The sequence below is a fragment of the Geotrypetes seraphini genome, chromosome 1, assembly GCF_902459505.1.
Source record: "Geotrypetes seraphini chromosome 1, aGeoSer1.1, whole genome shotgun sequence".
Classification (NCBI taxonomy): Eukaryota; Metazoa; Chordata; class Amphibia; order Gymnophiona; family Dermophiidae; genus Geotrypetes; species Geotrypetes seraphini.
The window spans coordinates 27,220,896-27,248,179 of record NC_047084.1 but is presented as its reverse complement, the minus strand read 5'-3'; the positions used below and the strand labels follow the sequence as shown (position 1 = coordinate 27,248,179).

The window sequence follows — 27,284 nt, the reverse complement described above, 5'->3', positions numbered from 1 at the left end:
AAATTATATCACAATAATAGAATAGATCAAATTGGAGATGGGTTGTGCTATATGTTAGAGAGAATTGAATCAAACAAAATAAACTTTTTGCATGACATAGCATGGAATCTGGATGGATAGAAATTCCATTTGTAAAGGGAAGGAATATAGTACAGGCAGATCTATACAACTGCACTGCAGGACAGAATGAGCAGACAAATTAAGAAATGTTTACTGAAATTAAGAAAGCTGGCAAATTGGGCAACAGTGTAATAATGGTTGATTTCAATTACTTGTGTGAACAATTCAAAAAGTGTGCAACCACCAGAACAAAAATCTTGAAGTGACCAAAAATTATGTAAAATTGTCTGAAATTGAATTAGCTAATCACAGAAAAAAAGGCATATACATAACACATTAAAGGTTCTTCATTCTTCAGTTGTCAATTGTATGTGTGTATCAATAGTATGCAGTCAGGGCCTTCAGCTGCTCCACTAATCAAATTCAGAACAGTACTGTATTTTATTTTATTGGTACGTAAACTGCCTTGAACTGCTTTGCAGAATAGAAAGTACAAATACACATAAGCATACTTTCTGGGCCTTTAGTATTTTAGGTGAATCCCTAGCCCTTGAAACCTGCTTTTTTTGTTTACTTTTTGCTTATTGCACTTTGATTGGTTGAGCAGGTTTCCTGCTCAACCAATCAAACTGCATCAAGCAAAAAGTAAGCCAAAAAAAGCAAGGCTGTAGAGCTGGGAATTTACTGAATCCCCTGAAGACTCTGACCGCATGCCACTGTTGTGTATAAATACATTTCCAGTGAGACATTCTAGACAAGCGAGTCATCTCCCAATGGCTGCATGCCATATGCAGAAAGAATCCACTCCAGATTTTTTCTGTAACTCTCCTCTGCTTCACTGGGAGCTCTAGCACCACCTGCAGTTTTCCTTCTGAACGCGTGCCTGAAGGAGTGTTTCTTTTCTACGTAGAGAAGAAGCAGATTCCAGTCTGTACCTAACAGGCTGATCATTGGTGGCACCTGTTGGGCAGCCTGCATTTGTTTCTTTGCAGCTTGAAGCCTTCCTCATTTTTTCCTAACCCGTTTAGCAGGGGTTTGAGTGCAGACTGTTAGGCATCCTTTGGAGGTTCAGCGATGTCTTGCAGAACATCCGCTGCATTTTCACCTTCACCCTTTTCCTTAGTGGGGTCTGGACGATCAAGTGCCTGGATGTAGAGAGAGATGATTTTTGAAAAAAAAAAATATTTTAGATGAACTTTTTGAGAATGGACATTTTGCTGCTGCCATGTCTGATTGGCAGCCCAAAGATTAGTTTCAAGGAGGCATTCTCAGCCTGAGGCAGTGATTTCTCCTCATCCAGCTACTGTAGGAGTACGGAGGCAGGCTGCAGTACATTTCCAGCACAGGTCACAGTGAGTAAGGCTGTCGCAAGCTGTGAGGTGAATTGGGGGGGGGTCTGAAATTAGCTGTTTAGGAGGTTTCTACATGTCCTCCTGTGTTCTCCCACATGAAGAATTCTAAAATTGCCATTTTTACACTTTGCTAACTATAGAAAATATAGCGTTTATGGCACGAATTTCTTAGTGGCAGCCATTTTGGATTTTTTGTGATCTTTTTTCCCTAAGCTCCCTGCACTTTCAAAACTACACTTTTTGCCTCAAACCTTCTTGGGATGGGGTCCTTGGGCTCCCATGCTCCATATTCATGCCAAGACTGCACAAAATTTGTGCTTCAGAAGCATCTTTGCACCACATGCCACATGGCGCGCCTGGGAGATGCAGGAATGCAAAGCCTAGCCCCCTGTCTAAGCAGGTGACAAAAAGGGCAGCTTGCCCATTTGGGCAGCTTTCTCTGTTTTGAGGGCCCAGCAACACCGCCATTTCCGTGCGAAAGGATGCAGACACTCCACAGCCCAAGTAATGCATATACTTTCTCGTGCCAAAGAAAGGCTCAGACGATAGGAGTCCAGTCCTGGATCTTGTGAATGTCAAAGCAGCGCTTCAAGTTCCAACCTTTTGCATGGAGTCAGTCGGTCTGTCATAGTGGCGGTGGCCCTGGGGGAATTCGTTGCCTCTCTGGATCTCATAAAGTCTCCTTTACATAGTTCCATTTATTGGGCACACTGGAAATTCTTCCAGTTTCATATTCTGGAGGATCATTCACAGTTTACGGCTCTGCTTTTTGGCATGGATATGATGCCTCGTTCCTTCACCAAGGTGATGGTGGTCGTGACAGCTCACTTGAGGAAGATGGGGCTGTAGGTGCTCCTCTCCTTGGACGATGGCTGATCAGATCCCTTCATTGGCCGAGGATCAGCACACAGTGGATCAGGTGGTCCAGGTCCTAGAAGGCCTGGGTTGGATTGTGAATTACATGAAAAACTATTTGACCCTGTTTCAGTCCTGGAGTATCTGTGAGTCTTGTTCGACACGGCAGCTGGCCGAGTTTATATAACAGAGACACCAAGAGAGCAGCTGTGCTATCAGATTTGTTATCTTCTGGACAACTCTGTTCCATATCTATGGGACTGTCTCCAGGTCCAGGGATCCATGGCGGCCTCCATAAATGTGGTCAATTGGGCAAGGAAGCATATGTATTCTCTGCAATATGCATTGCCATCATGTTGTGCTCAACAGATAGAAGTGTTGCAGGCAGCTTTTCCTTGGACTCTGGAGGCCTGGGCAAGCATGAATTGGTGACTCCTTTTGCAGTCCCTCTCCAGGGGCATGTCACTGCAGATTGCATCTTGGGTGATTGTGATGACAGAAGCCATTCTCCGCAGCTGGAGAGCCCACTGCAGCTGTTATCCCATTCAGGGGCATTGAATGTCCTATCAAAGGAAATGGTCAATCAACCGCTTAGATCTGGGGGCCATTCGCTTGGGTTTGGTGAAATTGCAGATGACTCTGTCAGACCAAGTGGTGCTTTCAGCAGTGCAAGTGAAGGGCATCAACATTGTTGAAGCAGAATTCCTCGGCAGAAAACATTGTATCTGGGTGAATGGGTGCTGTCCTCTGCAGCATTTAAAGTCATTATGCGGCGCTGCGGTCGGCCTCTGTCAATGGCAAAGACCTCAAAAGCTGCTAGGTTCATAGTCACAGCTTCGAGCCCGGAAATGAGGGCCTAGACGTGTTAGTACAGCCATGATTACAGGGAGTTATATTGCATGTTTTTTCGCCCTGGCTCATGATAGGTTGGGTCCTATGTCAGATTGCGACTCATCAGGGAAGGGTCATTATGATGGCTTCGGACTGGCCTCAATGACCATGGTACACAGAACTGCTGCGTCTTCGCATAGGTTGCAGTCTCAGTTACAAGCTCTTCCAGACCTTCTCTCTCAAGGTTCAGTCTACATGGAGGATGTCGATCACTTTGCTCTTACGGAATGGCTTTTGAGTACCGGTTTTAAGCTCTTCCAGTCCTCTTCTCTCTAGGTTCAGTCACTTTGCTCTTTGAGTACGAAGCGTTCTGTTCAATATGTTTCTGAGCGACGATGCATAAAGGGTTAGAAGGTAAGGTTTGCCTTTTTGCAGATGATACCAAGATTTGTAACAGAATGAACACCCTGGAGGGAATGGGAAAGATGAAAAAGGATCTGCAAAAGTTAGAAAAATGATCTAACGTTTGGCAACTAAAATTCATTGCAAAGAACTGCAGTGTGATGCATTTGGGGAATAGAAATCCAAGAGAACTGTATGTGCTGGAAGTTGAGAGGCTGATAATGAACAAATGGGGAGAGGGACCTTGGGGTAATAGTGTCTGAGGATCTGAAGGTGATAAAACAGTGTGTTAAGGCGGTGACTGTAGCAGAAGGATGCTAGGCTGTGTAGAAAGAGGATTGACCAGCAGAAGAAAGGAGATGTTGATGCCTCTGTATAGGTCATTGGTGAGACAACACTTGAAATATTGTGTTCAGTTATGGAGGCCGTATCTGGCTAAGAATATAAAAATAACCACAAAGAACAAATTCTCCACAGTAGCAACAGAGAAAACACAAAAAAATGGAGATTAGTAGTACTTAAAGTGTGGTAGTTGAGCGTACTAAAGGTTTGTAATGATTAGCTTGAAAAAAGTCTTTGTTCTTAAAATCAAATCTTTATTGAAGTGATTGAACACGGTCCATGTTTCAGCTATGCAGAGCCTTCTTCAGGGGTCATATGTTAAATGAAAATCTAAACATAACATAAAATATATGTATACAATCTCAGAACAAATCAGATGTAAATAACAATAAAAATACACGTTGTGCAGAAAAATGTGACATCATGGAATAAGGATGAGAAACCAAGGTGACCATCAATAAAACAAAAGTTGAGTGATATGAAATTCACAAAATAAAGTGAAGGAGAGACTGATCAAGTCCTTAAATTATAAAGTCAGTGTTATTACGTGTGTATGTGTTGGTATACAGAGAGGTGGTGAATTCAGAATCTTAGTAGGAAACTAATAGTGTGAGTGACATAGTAAATGATAGCAGATAAGGAAACAAATGGTTCATCCAATCTGCCCAACCGTACACACTCTATAAATTAATAATTTAATTTAAATGGTCCTTTTTCTTAGATATTTCTGGGCCAGAAATCCAGAGCTCTGCCCAGCTGTTTGCTTAGGTTCTATCTACTAGAGTCTCCGTCAAGGTCCACTCCAGCCCATCTAAACCAGAGAGTGAAAGTTAAGCCGTCCACATTACTGAGGTAGGATATAAATAGACCCACCAAAAATCCTTGAAAGACAAGATTGAGTGAATAATTATCCAACCTAGAGAAAATGTATTGTTGTGAAAATTAAGTAATGGTTAATGTTTGTTCTTTAGATATCAATTATAATTTGATACGGTAGTAACACGCTAATGAGGAGATTCTCTCTTAGACTTAAAGTAAGAGAAATGTTGGAATAAAGAAATCTCAAAAATATATGGTATAATAATTTTTATTGGAACAAGCAGAAAAGACAGATACCAAAATTAAACCATATATCAATGTTCCAAATAACATTTTATCCAAATCTAACCCAATCCCTATACAACCCCAACCACCTCCCTTCCTCCCCCCCCTCAGAACGAGTCAGAGTTCCCAAAAGCACATTCGAATGTTAATAGTGTTTGCATATCAATAGAACACAGTCAACAGTTCAAAACACGGCTTCTTGCAGCAGAAGTCATCGTATTCCAAAAACGTTCCCAAATAAGTATGAAACGTTCTCCTTGGACAGTTGAGAAATCAGATACATCTCGACATTCCCAGGTAAGCACTTGTATCATCTAAATACGCCACATATGGATTGTGGAAGCATCATTATCTAACCACTTTAGAAGTATACATTTAAGGGCACAAAGAATGGACCATTTTAAAAAAGCTTGTAATCCAGGTGGCTTCGGATGACAAGGAGGAGAAATACCAAATAATAAAAGAGGAGATAGTCGTATGGTCACAGTCCAGAGAGTCTCTATAAAGGCAAAAATTTGCCTCCAAAAAGTTTTGATCGCTATGCAGGACCATAACATATGGCCCAGCTCAGCAATCTGACAATCACATCTGTTGCACTTTGATGATGATCGAAATTTAGCACAATAGGCTCTATATGGACATACATAAATCCTAAATAATAATTTAAATTGCATTTCCCAGAAATAGGTATATTTTTTAAGTGATGACAATTGGGCTACAGCCCTTTCTATAGCATCTTCCGGGAGTACCACATTCAGATCCCGAGACCACACAATCTGAAAATGAATATAATCTGGCAAGGGGGTTTCGTCTTTCAAATATCTCAAATGGAATTTAAGGGTGACTAACAATTGAGAGCCAAGAGTATAAGCTGTGGACAATAATTCTTGATGAGCAGATTGCAAATTTGTCCTATTCAAAGTAGCAACATAATGAGCAATCTGCATATAGGCAAATTTGTCCACAGCAGTTAAACCATATAAACGAGTCAAAGATTGAAATGACAGCATAACACTATCATCTGATACTAAATGAGATAGAAAGACTAACCCCCTTGCCACCCAATGACGGAACCTAGAACACCCCATACCCGGAAGAAAGTTAGGACACTAATACCATGAAATTTACAAACCCATTTCCACACTTTTCGTATTGGTAAGCCAAACACCCGAAGCCTAATATCCAAAGGATATGGAGAGGGAACAGAATGGAGAAAGGCGCTAAAATGTTCCTGTCAAAAGCACCCCAATTCTAACAGAGTGTTAGAAAAGACAGAAGTACCCCGAAAATAGTCATTTATGTGGCGCATGCCACAGCCAATCGTAAGATGTCGAAGGTTTAATAAACCCAAGCCCCCTTTGTACTGAGGTCGTGCTACTTGCAAATATGGTAAACGAGCTCGGCGACCCCACCATATAAAGTGCCGAATAAGGCGAATATACTTATCTTCATCTCGACTGAGCAAATATAAGGGGAGCACTTGAAAAACATAAAGCCAAGATGGAAGTATAATCATATTTAAAAGTGCCACCCGCCCTAAGAGAGAAAGGATAATCATGCCACAGTTGAAGTTTGACCATTAAAGCATGCAGCAAAGGAGTTACATTAGACACATATAAGGTAGAAAGATCAGCGAGAATGCTCACGCCCAAATATTTAATGGCGTTATCAGCCCATTGTAACGGAAAATTTCCTTCCCAAGAATCTCGCAAAGTAGAGTGTGAGGGGAGAGCCACAGATTTGTCTAAGTTAATAATCATACCAGAGTAAAACCCATATTCTGCTATAAGATCCAATGCAACCCCAGACGAATTAGTAAGGACAAGCATTAGATCATCTGCAAAAGCCAAGGTCTTAATAATCTGTCCCTCAATATTTAGACCGCTCACTTCCTCAGAGTGTCGCAAAGTGCATAATAATGGTTCCAATGTAAGAATAAAGATCAAGGGTGACAAGGGGCACCCCTGGCGGGTTCCACGATTGATGGAAAAGGTGTCCGAAAATATGCCATTTACCATTAAAAAGGCTGTCGGATCAACATAAAGAGACGTAAGCGCTTTTCGAAAAAATCCTGAAATCCCTATATAGTCCAAGGTATGGAAAAGATAAGACCATGAAACATTATCAAAGGCCTTTGCCACATCTAAACTGACTAATAGGGTGGGCACCTGAGCAAATTGTGCATGAGCAAGGGCCAAAATAATTTTTCTAACATTCAATACCGAGTGGCGCCCAGGGACGAATCCCACCTGATCACCATGGATCAGAGTGGGCATCAGAGGAAGAAGACGATCCGCTAAAATGCGGGCAAACAATTTAAGATCTACATTAATAAGTGAAATGGGAAGGTATGATCCTACGAGATCAGATGGTTTCCCAGGTTTCGGAATCAAAACAATTGATGCTTCATTGGCATATTTGGGAAAAGCTCCTGCTTTCATAGATCCATTATAATAGGCCAACAAAGGAGTAATAAGATGTACCGGTAATTCCAACATCTTATAAAATTCCCCAGGGAAACCATCTGGGCCTGGAGCCGTACCCATCTTACTAGATCGAATAGCACGTTGTAACTCTAATGTATGTAATGGTCTATTTAAATGATCAATGTCTGCTTCCTCTAAACGTGGCATGCCCGATGCATGAAGATAATCATTAATCATTTCTCCTGAAGGGCTAGATAGAGAACTGTACTGATTAGAAAAATGCTCATAGAAAACCCGAGCGATATCATCCGTTCGGGATGCAACTGAACCCTCCGCTATACGCAGAGACAAAATCGGTTTACGTCCTACCTGGGTATCTACCATTCTAGCCAAAAGCTTACCCGATTTATTACCAAAACGCTGAAATTTATATCGGTAGTAAGTAGACCAGCGTTGGAATCGAGAATGCAAAAGAGTATTTAGTGCCGCCTGTGTAGTCAAGTATTGTTCTCTAGTTGATGTAGAAGGATTAGCTATATGAGCCCTCTTAGCTAAGCGTAAAGAGTGTTCCAAAGTTATAATGGACTTATTTAATTTACGCATACGAGAGCAGGTATAAGCTAAAATATGTCCCCGAAGGACAACCTTAGCTGTTTCCCAGAATAAGAGTGGTTCTCCCTGATGTAGTCCATTTGTGGCAATATAATCCTCCCACTTTTCTAATAAAAACTTTTGAAAGTCGTCATCTTGCCTCAAGTAGGCAGGAAATTGCCAACGATGGGCTCAAACAGAGTTCACATCAAGCTGGATATCTATCCATACAGGTGCGTGATCAGAAATTTGTATCGAGCCCACTCGAGCCGCCATTACCCTCGAAAATAAAGAAGAGGAGACCAAAACGTAGTCCAACCTAGACCATGTACCGTGGGCTCGAGACAAATGTGTATAATCACGCACCTCTGGATGTAATAACCTCCAGGGGTCTACCAGGTCTAAAGTTGTACAGAAATTTTTAAGAACAAGGCCCTTAGTCCCCAAGGAAGTAACAGGTTTTGAAGATTTATCAATTTCAGGATCCATAACCAAGTTAACATCCCCAAGAACCAAAAGCTGATCAGAAGAGTATTTCATACAAAGATTAGTCAATTTCTGAGAGAAAGGTAGTTCAAAAGAGTTAGGGCCGTAGACTGTTAATAAAAGATAGTAAAAAGTGCCTATCTGTAATCGAACCAATAAATATCTTCCCAACCTGTCTTTTTCTAGTACCTGAACATTGATAGGGGAAGATTTCCGTAAAAGCAGAGCTACCCTCCCATGTCGTCCTGTAGACGAAGCGAAATATATATCTCCCACCCAGGACTTTTTCAACTTCAGATGTTCCTCATCCGTCAGCCTGGTCTCCTGGAGACAAACAAGATCAGCAGAAACACGCTGTAATGAAGCTAAAATTTTTTGTCTTTTGATTGGGGAGGTAATACCCCCCACATTCCAGGAGACCAGCCTAAACAAAGAACCTAACATGTCCTAAGGTGGAGGAATGTAATTTAAATCTTACACAATCAAACCCCAGGAGCCCAGCCTCTCCAGGGGAATATATATACCTTATCGGTATTTGACAAGAAGCTAATATATATCCTATATCATGAAAAGAATTACATACATCATATGATTGCAAACCTTGTAACCTCTTCAGGAACTCCAAATCGTCCATCCCCCCCTTCCTCCCCTTCCCAACCTCCCACTCCCCATCCTACCCCCCAAAAAACCCCACACAACAATACCCAACAACAGGATCCACATCAAGTGGTAATCCTGAAGAAACACCAAATGCAAAGGGCCCCCACGCAGGCACTCAAGCAATCAAAAATAATAAAATAATAATAAAAGAAAAACCAGAACACCATCCGCAAGCTTTTCTTCAAGATCAAAAGTTAAGTAATGGTGGACACAATAGATTGTGCAGCTTCCATAGAGTCAAAAGTTTTCCAAATGCCATTAACTTGAATTTTAAGGACCGCAGGATATAAAAAGAGAAATCTTATCTGTTTTGCAGCCAATGTTGTACATAAAGGTTGAAACTTCTTCCTTTTAGTCTGCAGGTTTGCAGAATAGTCCTGAAAAATGCGGATAAGCACATCACCGTATTTAAGAGTCTCCCTACGAAGACGATATTGTTTCAGTATTTCAACTTTATGAAGATAGTTATGCAGTTTGGCTACCACTACTCTAGGACGCTGCCTCTCTGTTTCCAAGCGACCCACTCGATGAATACGTTCTAAGCAGAGAGAACCCATACCAGGAGGCAAAGGAAATTCAGCTACAAGCCAGTCCTTAAATGTAGTTGCCAATTGACGGTCTGACAGCGTTTCTGGGACACTAATAAAACGTAAATTATCCCTCCGTGAGCGATTTTCAAAGTCCTCCATTTTTCCTTCACTCAAGTTAAACGCTGCTCCAGGCAGGCAAGCTGGTCTTGTAACTTCTGATTCAGGTCCTCTGCCACTGCTACCCGTGTTTCCAGCTCCATGGTACGAGATACAGTCTCCCCCAGTAGATTTTCCACATTTAACATCTGGCTGGAGAGTTTTTCCATTTGTGGAGCCATTGCCGATGCTACTGCAGTAGTAAGCTGATGTAATTGAACTGCAGTAAACTCGGTAGTCAAAGGAAGTCCCGCCTCCACCATGTTGTTTTCTGCCGGTTTCACTTTGTCCTTCGGTTTTGCAGCCGTTCGGCTGGATCGACTGCCCCCGGATTTGGACACGAACGGGTCCATATGCTGACCCGCAAGGAAAGATGTTTCGCGGAGCCACCGAGTGTCACTGGCGGTGAGTGTTCCTCGAGTGCTTTAGCGGGGGTCCAGGAGCTACAAACGCCGGTCTGCTCTCCTCACTGCATCACGTTTCTTCCAAACGCACACCTGAAGTCCCCCGCCACCAGTCTCTCCTCCGGCGTTCTGGTAGTCCCATCCCAAAAATATATATAGATGGACTGTGCTGGAGAGTAATCCTTTTCTAAAAGTTATAATTTGACAAACACTCTTGTGAATCTTCTGTTGTTGGAGAAGGGATACCTCAAATGCCTGCAGCTATTTATGACCTTAGAACTGAATCTAGTCAATATAGCCTTAATGCAAGCTATCATTGGTCCCTTTAAACTCTACCTTATTAATTTCCTATAAATACCACATTTTCAGTGTAATAACATTAGCAAACAGTGTTAAAGAAATGCACGCTGTAATTATGACTTTTTGTACTTAGCTTTGTTTTCTTAAAGTTGAATCAAACAAAAAGCCTCAAAGTGTAGGATTGTGAGCTTAAAAGTGCTCAAGTGCTTCTTTAAAGTGCTCAGATGCTCAACGGAGTGTCTCCGTTTCACTCTGTTTAGAGCTTCCTCAGGAGAATTATAGCTGTTGGCTTAAACGCTAGTACTGTCTTAAAACAGAGAGGGAAAAGAAGAGGAATGCAATCAGCTAGGAAGGAACAGGAACTGCAACAACTACACTTAAAATTGATTCTTATACTTATAAAAATAAATATTTTGTTATGTAATTGTCTAAGGAAAAATCTATGTTAAACCATATAGGTATATTCTTCAGAGAACCATTACAGTCAAACTTTGGTTTGCGAGCATAATTCATTCCAGAAGCATGCTTGTAATCCAAAGCACTCGTATATCAAAGCAAATTTTCCCATAGGAACTAATGGAAACTTAGATGATTCGTTCCACAACTCCAAAACTTTAATACAAAATACTATACATACTTATATATTGCAAGACCTCGCTCATTTAGAACAGTCACTACACTCCTGCAGCGTCAGAGAGAGAAGAACCATCAGCTCAGTTGGGATGATCTTACGTGTGCATACTCGTACGTGTGTATACTCGTACTCGTATTGCAAGGCCTTGCTTGTTTATAACAGTCACAACACTCCTGCAGCATCAGAGAGAGAAGAACCATCGGCTCAGTTGTGATGATGCGATGCGTGTATACTGTATGTACTCGTTTTGCAAGACTTTGCTCATTTAGAACAGTCACTACACTCTTGCAGTGTCAGAGAGAGAAGAACCATCGGCTCAGTTGTGATGAATATACAGTGGTGCCTCACACAACGAACTTAATTGGTTCCAGGAGCAAGTTTGTTATGCGAAAAGTTCGTTATGTGAAACGCGTTTTCCCATAACAATACATGTTAAAAAAAATAATTTGTTCTGTAGCATAAAATATGCTAAGATGACATAAAAAAAGATAAATTTATCTTGTTAGAGCTGGTGTTAGACACAACTGGGGACTGCAAAGTCCAGGCAGAGGCTTACGGCTCTCTTTGACCAGGGGGGACAGTGCCCTAGTTGCACTACCCTAACCCTATTCCTGCTATGTGTGACTGTGGTATTCTGTTAGCATGATATTTCTGTGTAGCATTCTATAATAATTTGGCTTATTCAATTTTCTTGATAGTAGAGGGGATATAAGGGGAGGGGAGAAAGGGGTTTTGTTGATCCTTGCTGTGTATTATAATCACCCCCCACATACTCCCCAGTACCTTTTTAATCATCCCCCCTCGGTACCTTTTTTAATTCCTCCCATCTTTCCCAGCCAGTGGCGTACAGGCCAGAAGCGCAGAGATCAGGAGCAATTCCTCTGCACGCCTGTGTGGGCCCATGCCGATCTCCGAATGGCTGCAGTTAGTTCTTGTGAGTCCCGCGAGAGCTGACTGCAGCCATTCAGAGATCAGCGCAGGCCCAGGCAGTAGCACAGAAGGCTTGCTCTTGATCTCTGCGCTTCTGGCTGGGAAATTTGCTAGACCACCAGTTATGAGTGAGCGGGTGAGATTAAAGTTGCAACAGTGGTGGCTTTTTTAAAAAAATATGTGGCGGCGGGGGGAGGTTTAAAAATATGCGGTGGCGGCAGAGGCTTAAAAATATGCAGCAGCGGCGGCAGGGGGGTTTAAAATATGTAGCGCCACTGCACAGGGAGCCAGGCGGAGAGAGGGCAGTTAAGGATGCAGCTCGGGCGACTTCGTTGTGTGAAACGAAGTTCGTTGTGGGAAGCAAGACCTGAAGTTCGTTGTGCGCAGCGTTCGCTGTGCGAGGCGTCCGTTATGCGAGGCACCACTGTATACTGTATGTACTTGTATTGCAAGACATTGCTTGTATATCAAGTTAAAATATAATAAAATGTTTTGCTTGTCTTGCAAAACACTTGCAAACCAAGTTTCTTGCAATCCAAGGTTTTACTGTATTTAATTATTGTAGAAGCATTATAAAAACATAAATTTCATTACTAATGCAAAGATCTAGAAATATTTACTAGCCAATAGGTTGTTACCACCGTTAGCATTTTCTGGCTCATATTGAGCCTGCAGTATCGGGAGCATTGTATTATAACAGCGTGCTGGTTTAAATCACATTGAGGTTTAAAAAATGCTGACGTACGTCGCTACGTTATCTTTTTTTAATACATTAAATAAGCTTTGAATGTTATTAATTAATACTATCTCAAACACTAATCACCTTAATATCAACATACTAATAAATACATCAAATGGTCACACAAATGGCTTCAAAGTGAACGCTCAGACCCATAACCGAAACTCTAGTGAAAAATCACGGAGCCAGTTATTATAGAGACCATCACAGCAAATTCACTGTCTCCAGCACCTGCAGGTGGTGATGGTTTTATATATATATATATATATACCGTATTTTCGCGGATATAACGCGCACCTGTGTAAAACGCGCACAGGGGTATAGCGCGCAGAAATCACGATGATATGTACCAAAACTTTTCTATACCGCGCTCAGGCATATAACGCGCATGATGCCCGACGCTCCTTTCGCCCGCCCTGACTTTCCGTGCGCTGTCCCGACTCTCCGTTCACCCCCCCTGACTTCCGTGCACTGCCCTGACTTTCCGTGCGCTGTCCTGACTCTCCGTTCACCCCCCCTGACTTTCCGTGCACTGTCCCCCCTTGAAGTCCTGTCCCCCTTTGAAGGTCTGTCCCCATCCTGAAAGCCTGATGCCCCCCCCAAACCCGACCATGTGTCTCAGGCCGCGCCCCCAGGTGGGACCTAAGGCTCCAGGGCCTATTCTGATTGGCCCACGCGCCTTAGGCCCCACCAGTAGGCGGAGCTTTAGGACGGATGGGCCAATCCGGCCTCATTCCTTCGTTGGCTGCCTGCCGGACAGGCGGGTTTGGCTCCCGTCTGTCCGGCCAACTTCCAAAGGTACGGGGAAGGGGGGTGGGGGGGTCGTGGGGGTCGGCCAGGGGGGGCGCGGGGCGGCTGGGGGGGCGGTCGGAGGTTCTTGGGGGGGGGCGGTCGTTGGAGGGAGGGGGGTTTGCGTCGAGGGCAGGAGGGCCTGGGATCCCTCCTGCCCGTAATGTAGTGCGGGGTGGGGGTAGGGGGTCGCCGTGGCCAGGAGGGTTTGGGCTCCCTCCTGGCCCGATATTGTCGGGAAGTCGGCGGTCCTTCGGGGGGGGGGGATGTATCGGACGTCGGGGAGTCGGCCGGGCAAGAGGGCTTGGGCTCCCTCTTGCTCCGATCGTGGATGCGGGTGCGGGTGGGAGCGCGTGCGAGCGGTCGTTCGGGGTGGGGGTGCGAGCGGTCCTGCTGGGGGGGTGAATCGGGCGTCGGGCGGGGTGGGAACTATGTTTAAAAACTTTTCTATACCGCGCTCAGGCATATAACGCGTTAGGGGTATGCGCGGTAGGTAAAATCGCGTATAACGCGCGCGTTATATCCGCGAAAATACGGTATATATATACTAGTCTTTAAGCCCGTTACATTAACGGGTGCTAGAATAGAAGTGTGTGTCTGTCTTTCTTTCTTTCTCTCTCTCCCCTTGGCCGCTGTCTGTCTGTCTATGTTTATTTGTTTTTCTCTCCTTGGACACTGGCTGTCTCTCCTTGGACGCTGCCTGAATGTCTTCCTTTCTGTCTGTCTCAATGGCCCCCTGTGTGTCATTCTTTGTGTCTGTGTCCTTGTGTCATTCCCCCGCCCGTCCAGAGCTAAGCTGTCTGCTTCCAGCATACCCCTTCCCCCAAAGCAGCTCCCTTTCCCTCTCCCTGACCCCCTTGTGTCTTCCCCCTCCCCCCCCCCGAGCAAAGCTGTCTACCCCCCAGCACACCTCTCCAACAAAAGCATCCCCCTGTACCTGCAGCACTGGCACGACACTCTTCAGCCAATCGTGAGTGCTCAAAGCGCGACAGGGAGCGGGGCCTGCAGCTTCTTGGCGTCGGTGAGAAAGGAGAGGTTGGCCCAACTCTCCGCTATCTGCACTCAGCACAACCCTCCCACCAGAAAAGCCCCCTCTCCTGCCTGCTCCATGGCCCTTCTTTTTCCTCTTCCCCTCCCTCCAGTCACCGCTGCCATTCCTATTTAAAACGGCCTGCTGAGGTTCGCGGCCGGCTGTAGCGAACCTCGCAGGCCGCAGTTCACCTCACTAGCATGTTCCCTCTGCCGCGATCGCGTCAGAGGGAACGTGCTACCTCGTGGAGAGCGGCCTGCGAGGTTCGCTACAGCCGGCCGCGAACCTCAGCAGGCCATTTTAAATAGGAATGGCAGCGGTGACTGGAGGGAGGGGAAGAACAGGAGCGGTAGCGGTTGTTGCGGGAGGGGGTGAGTCGGAATGGCAGCGGTGACTGGAGGGAGGGGAAGAACAGGAGCGGTAGCGGTTGTTGCGGGAGGGGGTGAGTCGGCGACGTGCAGGCCGCTGTGAACAGGAGCGGCAGCAGGACCATGAGCCCTCCTCTCGTCATCCGCTGCCAGAGCCGCTCCTGTCACCTAACTGGAGCATACGCCTCAAGCCCTCGCGCATGCGCACTCCTGCGGCCACAGACCTACACCGCACAGAACACGCAAATAGGAGTGCGCATGCACGGCTAGCTCTTTATTATATAGGATGTGTGTGTGTGTGTGTGTGTGAAGAAGTATGAATATAAAAGAAGTCAAGAATCCATGTGTATTGCTGAAAGTGTGCTTGATGAATCTCCCTAGAGAGCCCTAGATGTGTGTATACTATAAACTAAAAAAATGTGTCATGTATACTGTATGGAAAGAAGTGTGAATGGAACATGGGAATATGATGGGAGGAAAATAAAAGGAAAAAAAGAAAGAAGAGAACATCCATTAAATCAAATGTAAAGAAATATGAGAATAAATATACTTAAAAGTCTAAACATCTACTAAATAAAGACTATTAAAACAAAAATTTTAAAAAAATAACCTAAAATTTGGACATAAAAGTTCTAAAATCATGACAATTCTCACATAATCCACCTTATGTATTTATATTATCATGACAATTTGTATGTAATCCGCCTTGAACTGCAAGTTAATGGCGGAATAGAAATCACTAATGTAATGTAAAATGAAAACATATAATCACCTCATGTAAAATATGTATAAGTTAGGCACTCATCTCGTATTTCAAGGATTTTTGATAGGTCTATTTATGTAATGTGGACGGCTTAACTTTCACCCTCTCACTATTAGTTTCCTACTAAATTCACCAATCTTCATCACCTCTCTGTATACCAACCCATTCACATGTAAAAACACTGTATTTATAATTTAAGGACTTGTTCAGTCTCTCCTTCACTTTATTTTGTGAATTTCATATCACTCAACTTTTGTTTTATCAATGGTCACCTTGGTTTCTCACCTTTATTCTTTGCTGTCACATTTTTCTGCACAAGTGTATGTTTGTTGTTATTTACATCTGATTTGTTTGTTCTAAGATTGTATATATGTATTTTATGTCGTTTTGTTTAGATTTTGATTGAACACATGACCCCTGAAGAAGGCTCTGTGTAGCCAAAACATGGACTGTGTCTCTTCAATAAAGTTTTGACTTTAAGAACAAATACTTTTTTCAAGCCAATCATTACAAACCTTTAGTACTCTTGACTACCATGCTTGAAGTACTAGTAGTCTCCATTTTTTTGTGTTTTCTCTAAGGATATAAGAAGATATGAAGCAGTCCAGAGGAAGTCAATGAAAATGGTATAGGGTTTGTGCCAAAAGAAGTACGAGAGGAGAGTGGAAGACCTGACTACGTTTACTCTGCAAGAGAGGAGGGAAGAAGAGATATGGGAGTAAATTTTAAAAAAGTAAAGGCAAAATACATTTCTTTAGCACTCTCCAGACCAGTAGAGGTTAATCTTTACAAATGGGTATATATCCAATCATGACCAGCAGGTGGAGACTGAAAACAAAACTGTGGGACAGTATATAATATACTCTCTTCTCTATTTACCTCAGACTTCTTTCAGTCTCCAGCAGGTGTTGATGTGATCTGTACCCATCTCCCTTGGTAGGGCTGTTGGAATTTGTTTAGGGGGTTTATAGTCCCTTTTTTGGCCGGATGGAGCTTGGGCGGGCCCTGTTTGGGGGTCCGTCCGACCTCGGGGGTGTCAAACCCGGCGGGTCTCGAGCGGGGTCCCACCCCCCACTTCCTCCACCTCCCCACATTTTTCTAGAGGAGCCTCAGCAGTAAGCCTTGCCCCCTAAATCAAGCAAGGCATATTGTTTCGAGAGCCTGTGGAGTCTGTTCTGTAAATTTAAAAAAAAAAATCCTGAGGTATTGCTGGTCTGGAGGGTTGTTTCCCTTTAAGAAAACTGTATTTTACTGTATTTTTTCATCTAACCGGCACTTTTTTATAGCTAGGTCGCTTATGGAGCAATGAGCACTTCTAAAGGGAAAAAGTGCTCATTGTGCTCCAGGCGCGAGGCACGCGCGACCGGCCTGTGCAAGCGGTGTTCAGGCCGGTGCGGTGGAGGAGCTCCGTCGGCAGCGGCTGCAGGCGCCCAGAGCTCACCGCCGATGGTGCCTTGCGAGTCGGCTGGGAGCAGTGGGGAAGCCCGGTCTTCCCCAACCGCCCACGGAGGGATTCCCCGAGCCGCCGACGGTCGGGTTGTTGGGGATTCCCTCTCAGCTGATGTTTTGACAGCTGATGCCGACTTGCCTGTTTTAGCGGCTGGGACTGTTCAGGCTTCTCAGCCGCTACAGGCTATGGAGGGAGCAGTTTTGGGGGGAAAGTCGCCATCTTCACAGTCTGGCCCCTCCATTTTGTCTTCCACCTCAGGTGACCTTCCCCCTGTATTGGAAAAACAGGGGCAGGTTTCTGCTGGGTCCCCTGCTGTGGCAGGGAGTCCCTTGGGACCCTCGGGGGGGTTTTCCCCTGATTTCTTTTTTTTCTTTGTGCAGAGCCTATTTTCAGGCGGCTGGGGGTCCCGGATGCGCTCAGGGGGTTTCGGGGAGTGGGGTTTCCTCCGCGCTCCCTGTGGCTTTGCCTCTCTCGTCTGTTGTGGCGTCCCCTCCTCCTCCTCCCTTGTCCAAGCGTTCGCGGGTGTCGTGGGACGAGGATTTATGGTCTGAGGAGCGTGTCGGTCTGGATGAGGACCTGGACCCTTTTGAGGATTTCCAGGACCCTCTCGAGGGGACGGCCGCTGGCGGCGGGTTGTCGGGTTTCCCGTCCTCCGGCGAAGAGGCGTCCGTGGTGCGCCTTTTTCAGAGAGATGAGCTGCCGGACCTGATTCAACAGGTTTCTTCGGTGTTGCGTTTTGAGGATGCGCCGCCAGAGACTCCGCGTGTGGGGGACCCTCTGCTTCGGGGGATCTGTACCATTTCCCGCTCTTTTCCCATGCATCAGGATATTCGGGATATTGTACTGGAACAGTGGAAAACGCTGGAGGCGCCGTTTCATTTGGCGCTCGTCATGGCTCGTTTGTATCCCATCCCAGAGGGGGATCGGGCTACTTTAGCATCGCCAGTCGTGGACGCGGTGGTCTCGGCGATTTCTAAGCGGCATACCGTGCCTGTTGAGGGCGGTTCTGCCTTGCGGGACTCTGAGGAGCGCAAGTTGGAGAACATTCTTAAGCAAAATTTTCAGGTCTCTGCCTTTGGGGTCCAGGCTGCTATTTGTGGGGGGGCTGGTGGCTCGCGCCGTGTTTCGGTGGGCTGAGCGTGTCCTGGATCGGGAGTCTGATGACTGGTCTTTGGTGGATCAGGAGGTGGCGAAGATTGAGATGGCTGCCTCGTTCCTCTCAGATGCTCTTTATGACTTGGTGCGGATCTCGGCTAAGTCTATAGCCTTTGGCGTGGCCACGCGGCGTATTTTGTGGCTGCGCGCTTGGTCGGCGGATGCTTCGTCCAAAGCTAAGCTTACTAAATTTCCCTTCCGGGGGTCTTTTTTGTTTGGGGAGGAATTGGATAAGTTGATTCAGACTCTGACGGACTCAAAGGTGCCCCGTCTGCCTGAGGACCGTGCCCGCCCTGCATCTCGGGGTGGCGCTGCCCGGGGGCGTTTGCGGGAGTTTTGCAAGTATCGCCCTGGGCGTGGGGCTGCTTCTTTCCCGGCTCCAGGGTTTTCCCGGGGTCGGTTCTTCCAGCGCATGCAGCCCTTTCGGGGGGCCCGTCGGGGGGCAGGTAATCCCTCCGCCGGTTCCCCCGCTTCTCGTCCTGCACAATGACTCCTTGCCGGCGCCCCCTTTGGTTCCGGTGGGGGCCTGGCTGCGCAAATTTTTCCCCAAATGGGCCGAGATCACGTCCGATCAGTGGGTCCTGGAGGTGGTGCGGGACGGTTATGCCCTGGAGTTCGCCCGCTCTCTGCCGGACCTTTTCCTAGCCTCTCCATGTCAGATTCCTTGGAAGACGCAAGCTTTTCGCCAGACCCTTCAGCGCTTGCTAGATCTCAAGGCAGTTGTTCCAGTGCCCCCTCCGGAGTGGGGCACCGGCAGGTACTCCATTTACTTTGTGGTGCCCAAGAAGGAGGGGACCTTTCGGCTCATCCTGGACTTGAAAGGGGTCAACAGGGCTCTCAAGATTCCCTCTTTTCGCATGGAAACTCTGCGGTCGGTCATTCTGGCGGTTCAGCCGGGGGAGTTTCTCACTTCTCTCGATCTGACGGAGGCCTACTTGCATGTTCCCATTCGGGCCTCTCATCAGCGCTTCCTTCGCTTTGCGATCTTGGGTCGGCACTATCAGTTCTGTGCGCTTCCCTTTGGTCTGGCCACGGCTCCCCGGACGTTCACCAAGGTGATGGTGGTCGTTGCGGCAGCCTTGCGGTCGGAGGGCATTCTGGTGCACCCCTACCTGGACGACTGGTTGATTCGGGCAAAGTCGTTGCAAGAGAGCTCCCGGGTTACGGCTCGGGTGGTGGAGTTTCTCCGGTCGCTGGGCTTGGTGGTCAACCTTTCCAAGAGTCGGTTGGTCCCGGCTCAGCGTCTGGAGTACCTTGGGGTTCTGTTCGACGCCTCCTTGGGGAAGGTCTTCCTTCCAGAGGCCCGGGTGAGCAAATTGCAATCTCAGATTCGCCTGCTTTTGGCGTCCCGGTGTCCTCGGGCGCGAGATTTCCTCCAAGTCTTGGGGTCGATGGCGGCGTCCCTGGACGTGGTGAGGTGGGCGTGGGCCCACATGCGTCCTCTTCAGTATGCTCTGCTCCGGAGGTGGTCACCCCAGAGGCACGGTTTGGATGCTCCTGTCCCCCTGCGAGGCATGGCGCGCTGCAGTCTGCGTTGGTGGCTCCGGACCCCTCACCTGGTTCAGGGGGTGGGTCTGGATCTCCCGCAGTGGACGGTGCTCCTTACGGATGCGAGTCTCCTCGGTTGGGGGGCTCAGTGTTTGGGTCACTCAGCTCAGGGCACCTGGTCCACGGAGGAGGCCTCCTGGTCGATCAACGTGTTGGAGACCAGAGCGGTCCGTCTGGCGCTGTTAGCTTTCCGCTCCCTTTTGTTGGGCAAGTCGGTCAGAGTCCTGTCGGACAATGCCACGACGTTGGCTTATGTCAATCGTCAGGGGGGCACCAAGAGCACTCAGGTGGCGCAGGAGGCGGCTCGGCTCATGGTTTGGGCGGAGTCCCATCTTCTGGACCTCTCGGCCTCTCACATAGCCGGGGTAGAAAATGTTCAGGCGGACTTCCTCAGTCGTCACTTCTTGGATCCAGGAGAGCGGTGTCTCGGCTCCGTGGCGTTTCAGTTGATAGTGCAGGCCTGGGGGCAGCCCCTGATGGACCTGATGGCCACGAGTGGCAACGCCAAAGTGCCCCGCTTCTTCAGTCGTCGCAGGGACAGTCTGGCCGAGGGTCTGGATGCTCTGGTCCAACCGTGGCCAACGGAGGGGCTGTTGTATGTGTTCCCTCCTTGGCCATTAGTGGGCAGAGTACTTCTTCGCATTGTTCACCATCCGGGTCTGGTGGTTCTGGTGGCTCCGGATTGGCCTCGACGTCCGTGGTATGCGGATCTGGTGAGGCATCTGGTGGCGGATCCTCTTCCTCTGCCTCTCTTGGACAATCTTCTGACGCAGGGTCCCATTCCCATGTTCGACCCGTCTCCCTTCTGTCTTACGGCTTAGCTCTTGAAAGGGGTCGCCTTAGAAGGGATATTCAGATAAGGTGATCTCTACACTCTTGGGGTCCCAGAGGCTTTCTACCTCTCGGGCTTATGTGCGGGTTTGGCGTCTCTTTGAGGGGTGGTGCCGGGCGCGGGGAGTGGTCTCTTTTCGCACTTCCCTGCCTAACATTCTAGAGTTCTTGCAGGATGGCCTGGATAGAGGCCTGGCTTGGTCTTCTCTCCGGGTTCAACTTGCGGCCCTGTCGGCTTTTCGAGGGTTGGTGACAGGTCAGCGTTTGTCGGCCATTCCTGATGTGATTCGCTTTTTGCGGGCGGCCAAGTTGCTCAGGCCTCCCCTACGGCCCTCTGTTCCCTCTTGGGATCTCAATCTGGTTCTCTCTGTTTTGGTGCGCCCGCCTTTCGAGCCATTGGATGGCTGTTCTTTGAAGGACCTTACTCTGAAGGCGGTCTTTTTGGTGGCCATTACTTCCGCTACGCGTGTTTCTGAGCTACAGGCTTTCTCTTGTAGGGCTCCCTTCTTGGAGTTTTCTAGGGAGCGGGTTGTCTTGCGGCCTGTTCCTTCCTTTCTGCCGAAAGTAGTTTCTCCTTTTCATGTCAATCAATCGGTGGTCCTCCCAGTCTTGGGTAGTCGGGAGGGCTCTTCTGAGCAACGGCAGCTGCGCAAGTTGGATGTCGGTCGGATCCTTCGCTCTTATGTGCAGCGGACCTGGGAAGTCCGGAAATCCGATCATCTATTTGTCCTTCTGGCGGGTCCTCGTCGGGGGGCTGGCGCTTCTATGGCTACTATTGCGCGCTGGATCAAGGAGACGATTGCTTCTGCTTATCTTCTGAGACAGAAGCCTGTTCCGGAGTTTCTCAAGGCTCATTCCACTCGGGGTCAGGCAGCTTCTTGGGCTGAGTCGTCGCTCGTGCCTCCAGTGGATATTTGTAAGGCTGCGGTTTGGTCCTCCTTGCATTCCTTTGTTAGACATTATCGGGTAGATGTTCAGGCGCGTCGGGACGCGGTGTTCGGTGAGCGTGTTCTGGTATCGGCCTTTCGGGGGTCCCGCCCGTGAGAGGGACTGCTTTGGTACGTCCCATTTGTAAAGATTAACCTCTACTGGTCTGGAGAGTGCTAAAGAAGGAGAAATTAGGTTCTTACCTGCTAATTTACTTTCTTTTAGCTTCTCCAGACCAGTAGAGGTCCCCACCCTGTCTGTTGTTATTGTTGTTGGGGCTGTTTCGTGGGCAGTTTTTGTTTTTTGCTGCAGGTTCTAGTATTTTTCTAGGGCCGGGGAGAATTGAAGAACAGCGGCTGTGGCTCGGCTGGCTTAGCTGGCGAGCTGTGGGGACATTTTCCTTCGGGTATTTCTCCTCTGCATTTTCCAACAGCATTTTGGTATGTTAGTTGTTACTCCTGTTCGGAGTATTGTTTTCCTTCTGTTTTCCAGTTCTTGGTTCTGCTTGGCTATTCGGCAGACTAAGGTAAATAGAGAAGGGAGTATATTATATACTGTCCCACAGTTTTGTTTTCAGTCTTCACCTGCTGGTCATGATTGGATATATACCCATTTGTAAAGATTAACCTCTACTGGTCTGGAGAAGCTAAAAGAAAGTAAATTAGCAGGTAAGAACCTAATTTCTCCTTACCAACTTTAATAAAGTGACTATGAGCAATTGAATATAACACTTTTCCACATAGTTCCCGTGCATGCTGACACATTTGTTGTATCGTTCAACTAGCTTCTGCATTCCTGCAGAGAAGTTTTTCAGCTGCTCCTGAAGCCAGATAAGCACTGTTTCCTTTACTTCATCATGCTTTGTCTTTTGCTGCCTGTGTCACAGCGATGCACCCATGTCTCATCGCCGGTGACAGTACTCTCCAGAATACTTAGATCTTCTTCATACCGATTTAGGAACTGGGTTGCAACTTCCACACACTGTTGCTTGTGCAGATCAGTAAGCTGTTTGGAAACTCGTGCACAGACTTTCCTGTATCCAAGAAGTCATGCATTATGGTAAATGCAGATCGATACCTGATATCCAAATTTGCAGCCAATTGAGACACCGTTATCTATCAGTCTTCTCTAATCAAGGCATTTGCCCTGTCATTGTGCTCTTGTGTATGCGATGTTGATGGGAGACCAGAATGATCTTTGTCGGTTACACCTGTTCTCGCTTTAAACCTTTTTACCGACTCATAAACCTTTCATTGAGTCATGGTGCCATGTCCATATCTGACAGTGAATTTCCACAGGTTTCACGCCCTCTGTCCAAAGAAAACACACTACTGCACGTTCTTTGATGATGCAATCTTGCAATGGAACGTCCATGTTTCTGACCTCGTGGCTGACGCATGACTAAAGGCCAATTGTTGCACTATGCGTAGATGAACTATCCAACAAGCAATGAGTACATATCTTGTATTTCGCTAGTTCTGTTCTGGTTATCGTGTAATTTAACAATTGCCTTTAATTTTTGATTCACTCTCTTACTTGAAAGATATTAATATACTGTAGAACCAAATCTTTTCCAAAGAAGAGCGACCAAGATGATAAAGGGGATGGAACTCCTCTCGTTTGAGGAAACACTATAAGGGTTAGGGCTCTTCAGCTTGGAAAAGAGATGGCTGAGGGGAGATATGATTGAAGTCTACAAAATCCTGAGTGGAGTAGAACGGGTACAAGTGGATTGATTTTTCATTCTGTCAAAAATTACAAAGTCTAGGAGACACTCAATGAGTTACAGGGAAATACTTTCAAAACTAATAGGAGGAATTTTTTTTCACTCAGAGAATAGTTAAGCTCTGGAACACTTTGCTAGAGGTTGTGGTAAGAGCGGACAGCGTGGCTGGTTTTAAGAAAGGTTTGGACAATTTTTTTGAGGAAAAGTCCATAGTCTGTTATTGAGAAAGACATGGGGGAAGCCACTACTTACCCTGGATCGGTAGCATGGAATATTGCTACTCCTTGGATTTTGGCCAGGTACCAGTGACCTGGATTGGCCACCGTGAGAACGAGCTACTGGGCTTGATGGACCATTGGTCTTACCCAGTAAGGCTATTCTTATGTTCTTATCGTAAAACCAGTGGGTATAAATTGAGGTTGCGGGGAAATAGACTTAGGAGTAATGTTAGGAAATTTTTAGGAGAGGGTGGTGGATGCCTGAAATGCCCTCCCAAAGGAAGTGGTAGAAGGGAAAAAGTGATGGAATTCAAAAAAGCATGGGATAAACAGAGAGGATCTCTAATTAGAAAATGATGGTATAAATTGAAGAACTAAGGTCTGGTATTGGGCAGACTTGCACGGTCTGTGTTCCGTATACGGTGATTCAGTGTAGTATGGGCTAGGGAGGACTCCAGTAACTTAGAACATATCCCACAAATGACGAGATGTTTGGAATAGGCTGGCGTGAACTTTGATGGCAACCTCAGTAGTTGGAACTTTAGGTTCTCTGACCCAGAAATATCAAAGAAAAAAAGCCAAATTAATTTAATCATGAATTTATGATGCTTGTAACAGGCAGACGGGATGGACTGTTGGTCTTTATCTGATGTCATGTACATTGCTTTTTTTATGGCGCTTTCAACTAACAGCGCCAATCAAGCCAATTAAGAAAATTAAGTTATGCACTTAGATTGGTTAGGTGTTCGAATCTAATTGGTAACTTTAGGCATCATTTATAGAATCAGGGCCTGTGTGCATACTTTTACTCACATATCCCAGGCAATTTTAAAGGAAGCCATTTCTACATAGAAACTTTTTATGCACATAATTGTCCTTTAAAATCACCCCCACAATGATCTTCCAACCCTGGTTAACCCTTTAATTGGCAGATGGTGAAAACAGCTGCTTTACGTAACTTGAACAAGAGCAACAGTACCAAGTAACAGGCATTTGAAGATGCAGATCTCCCATAAAAGCCATAGCAACACATGTTGCTTCTGCACAACAATTCCAAATAAAGGGTTAAATAGCATGTGTTGTCTCTCTAGGTTATGGTAGAAGCAAATACTATAGCTGCTTTTAAGAAAGGTCTGGACAAATTCCTGGAGGAACATAGTCTGTTATTAAGACATGGGGGAAGCCTCTGCTTGCCCTGGATTGGTAGCATGGAATGTTGCTACTCTTTGGGTTTTGGCCAGTTACTAGTGACCTGTATTGGCCATCATAAGAACGGGATACTGGGCTTGATGGACCATTGGTCTGACTCAGTAAGGCTATTCTTATGTTCTTATGTCAAGGGCATTCTTCAGAGTGCCTAGGTTAATTGGGTAGGAAGGTGCCTATTTTATAAAGACAGACAAGTCTACTTTGAAGGCACAAACATTTATGCCTACTTGTTTGTGTTTTGTTTTTAAATAAAATATGTATATAGATTGTGAAGTTACCCATGACATACCTATTCTAATGATGTTTAAATGTACACACCTGTTTGAACAACACATATTTCTAAATATGAGGTAACTTATAAAAGTAATAACTTTACCTGTGAAAGTAATTTATAAAATGACCTTCATCTAGGTTGAGAGGGCAAGTAGGTGTCTGTTTTCAGCCTACATGAAGCTGCTGACATTTGTCTAGTTAGGAGCAGTCAAATTTTGGCAAAAAATAACAAACTTTTGTTTATAATGATGGAAGTTGCCATGCAGCTTATTTTAAAGAATTGGAAAAATTGGGATAGATTAAACTATTCATTCTGGTGGGAATCCCTATGTCATATCTTTAAAATGGAAAAGTTTATGGCCATTCAGAAGGGTTATTATAAAAAATTTATGGAAGTTTGGGAACCATTAACTAAATATTGTAAAGATTGATTTATTTGTATAAACTGAGGGAAACATGCACATCTGGGGAGAGGGGAGGGAGATATGTTTTGGTATTTGTTAAGAAATATAGAAGGGTTGATTACAAGTATTTTTATGAGGTGTTTGTAAATTGGAAAGTGGGTGGGAGAAAATAAGTCTTGTTTTTATTCTATTAAGTATATTGTACTGTAATGATGATAATTTATGTAAATGCATCTTTTTTTGTACACAATTGAAGTTCTAAAAATGAATAAAGAATTTAAAAAAAAAAAAATGACCTTCATCTAGGTTGAGAGGGCAAGTAGGTGTCTGTTTTCAGCCTACATGAAGCTGCTGACATTTGTCTGTTTAGGAGCAGCTACAAATATCTGTGTGCACATATATTTTATAAACAATGTGCATGAATGGCTACTCCACCCCTGAATGCACTTACTTCCAAGTCTTGTAAAAGTACATGCGTTACCTATAGAGTAATTTCATAAGAGGTTGTTTACACATGTGAAAGAGGCACCTTTTATAAAATTGTATTGATTGTGCTTTCATGAATGCTTACCAGATTTGTAGAAACAACCCAGTTAAAGGTGCGTTAGAGATAAAATTTAGATTTTGTGAATATTATGGCCTGCTAGCTTTGATTATGTTTTTAAATGTCATTCTAGGAAGCTAAACTGGAGCCCTTGAATGGTGAAATAACAGAAGGAACCATGGCTCCATTAGTGAGTGACGAGGAAACCAATACTGAAACATCTAAAGGAGAATTAAAGTATGATTCAGATGGAGAAATGGCAACTAAAATTGTTCTACTGGTTGCTGAAGATATTGAATCTGACAAGGTGTGAATGCCATGCAAAGGGACTAAGGAATTGTATAAACTATGGGTATTTGAAGCCATAGGTGTCAAGAGTGTTTATATTTGTGATGACTTTAAGATACAACATACATTGTAGAAAAAGGCAAAGGAAAAGGTTTTTGTTTCTATTTAATGGGTGAATTTGCACAGGCTTGAAATATGGGAGAAAGTAAAGTCTTTAAAAACCACAAAAAATTATAAATGCGCTGTTAATGTGTTCTTTCAGGGTCTCACAATCATCTAGTCATAACATAATAATAAATCATAATAAATGATAAGCACAAAAACGTGGAGTAAAACAGACCTCATACATAGACCGCCAGGACTATACAGCACCCTAAGCAGTCTGTATCATCACTGGTCTGAAAAAAGCTCCACGCGTAAATAAACTAAGTTTCTCATACATTCATAAGCTTTTTCTTTCAAAAAGAAGTGCTTCCAAACAGGATGATAAATTGAATTTCACTGCAAAAAAAACTTCAGAACAGCTACTGCTGAGTATATCACAGTCCAGTTTGAAATTCACTGTTTTAACAAAACCAAAAAGCGTGAAAATGACACTTATCTAAATTTGTGGCGAAAAATCAACTTCCTTTTACAGACGCCACGACAAAACTCCTCCTGACAGTAAATGGGTATTGTGAAACGGGAGTCCCAGCGGTCTATGTATGAAGTCTGTTTTTCTCAATGTTTTTGTGCTTATTATTTATTGTGATTTATTATATTATAACTGGATGATTGTGAGACCCTGCAAGAACACATTAACAGTGCGCTTATTATTTTTGTGGTTTTTGTGGAGTAGTCTATATGGCTGTTTTTCCCGTGTACCGATTGGTCTATTTCAACAGAAAGTATAGTAGCCCAGAATTCATGCAATCTATAGGGCATAAAAGAAAAATGAGTGCACTGCCACCAGGTCTTTA

General features: G+C 45.3%; 1 protein-coding gene across 3 annotated transcripts in view; it reads left to right on the top strand.

Annotated features, from left to right (window-relative positions):
- Positions 1-27,284, top strand: part of FAM169A (family with sequence similarity 169 member A) — a 157,039-nt gene that overhangs the window by 120,259 nt on the left and 9,496 nt on the right. For all 3 annotated transcript variants that reach the window (XM_033929293.1, XM_033929295.1, XM_033929294.1), the window contains exon 12: positions 26,171-26,344. In XM_033929293.1, coding sequence (XP_033785184.1) covers positions 26,171-26,344 — 174 coding nt within the window. The remainder of the gene's footprint in view (positions 1-26,170; positions 26,345-27,284) is intronic.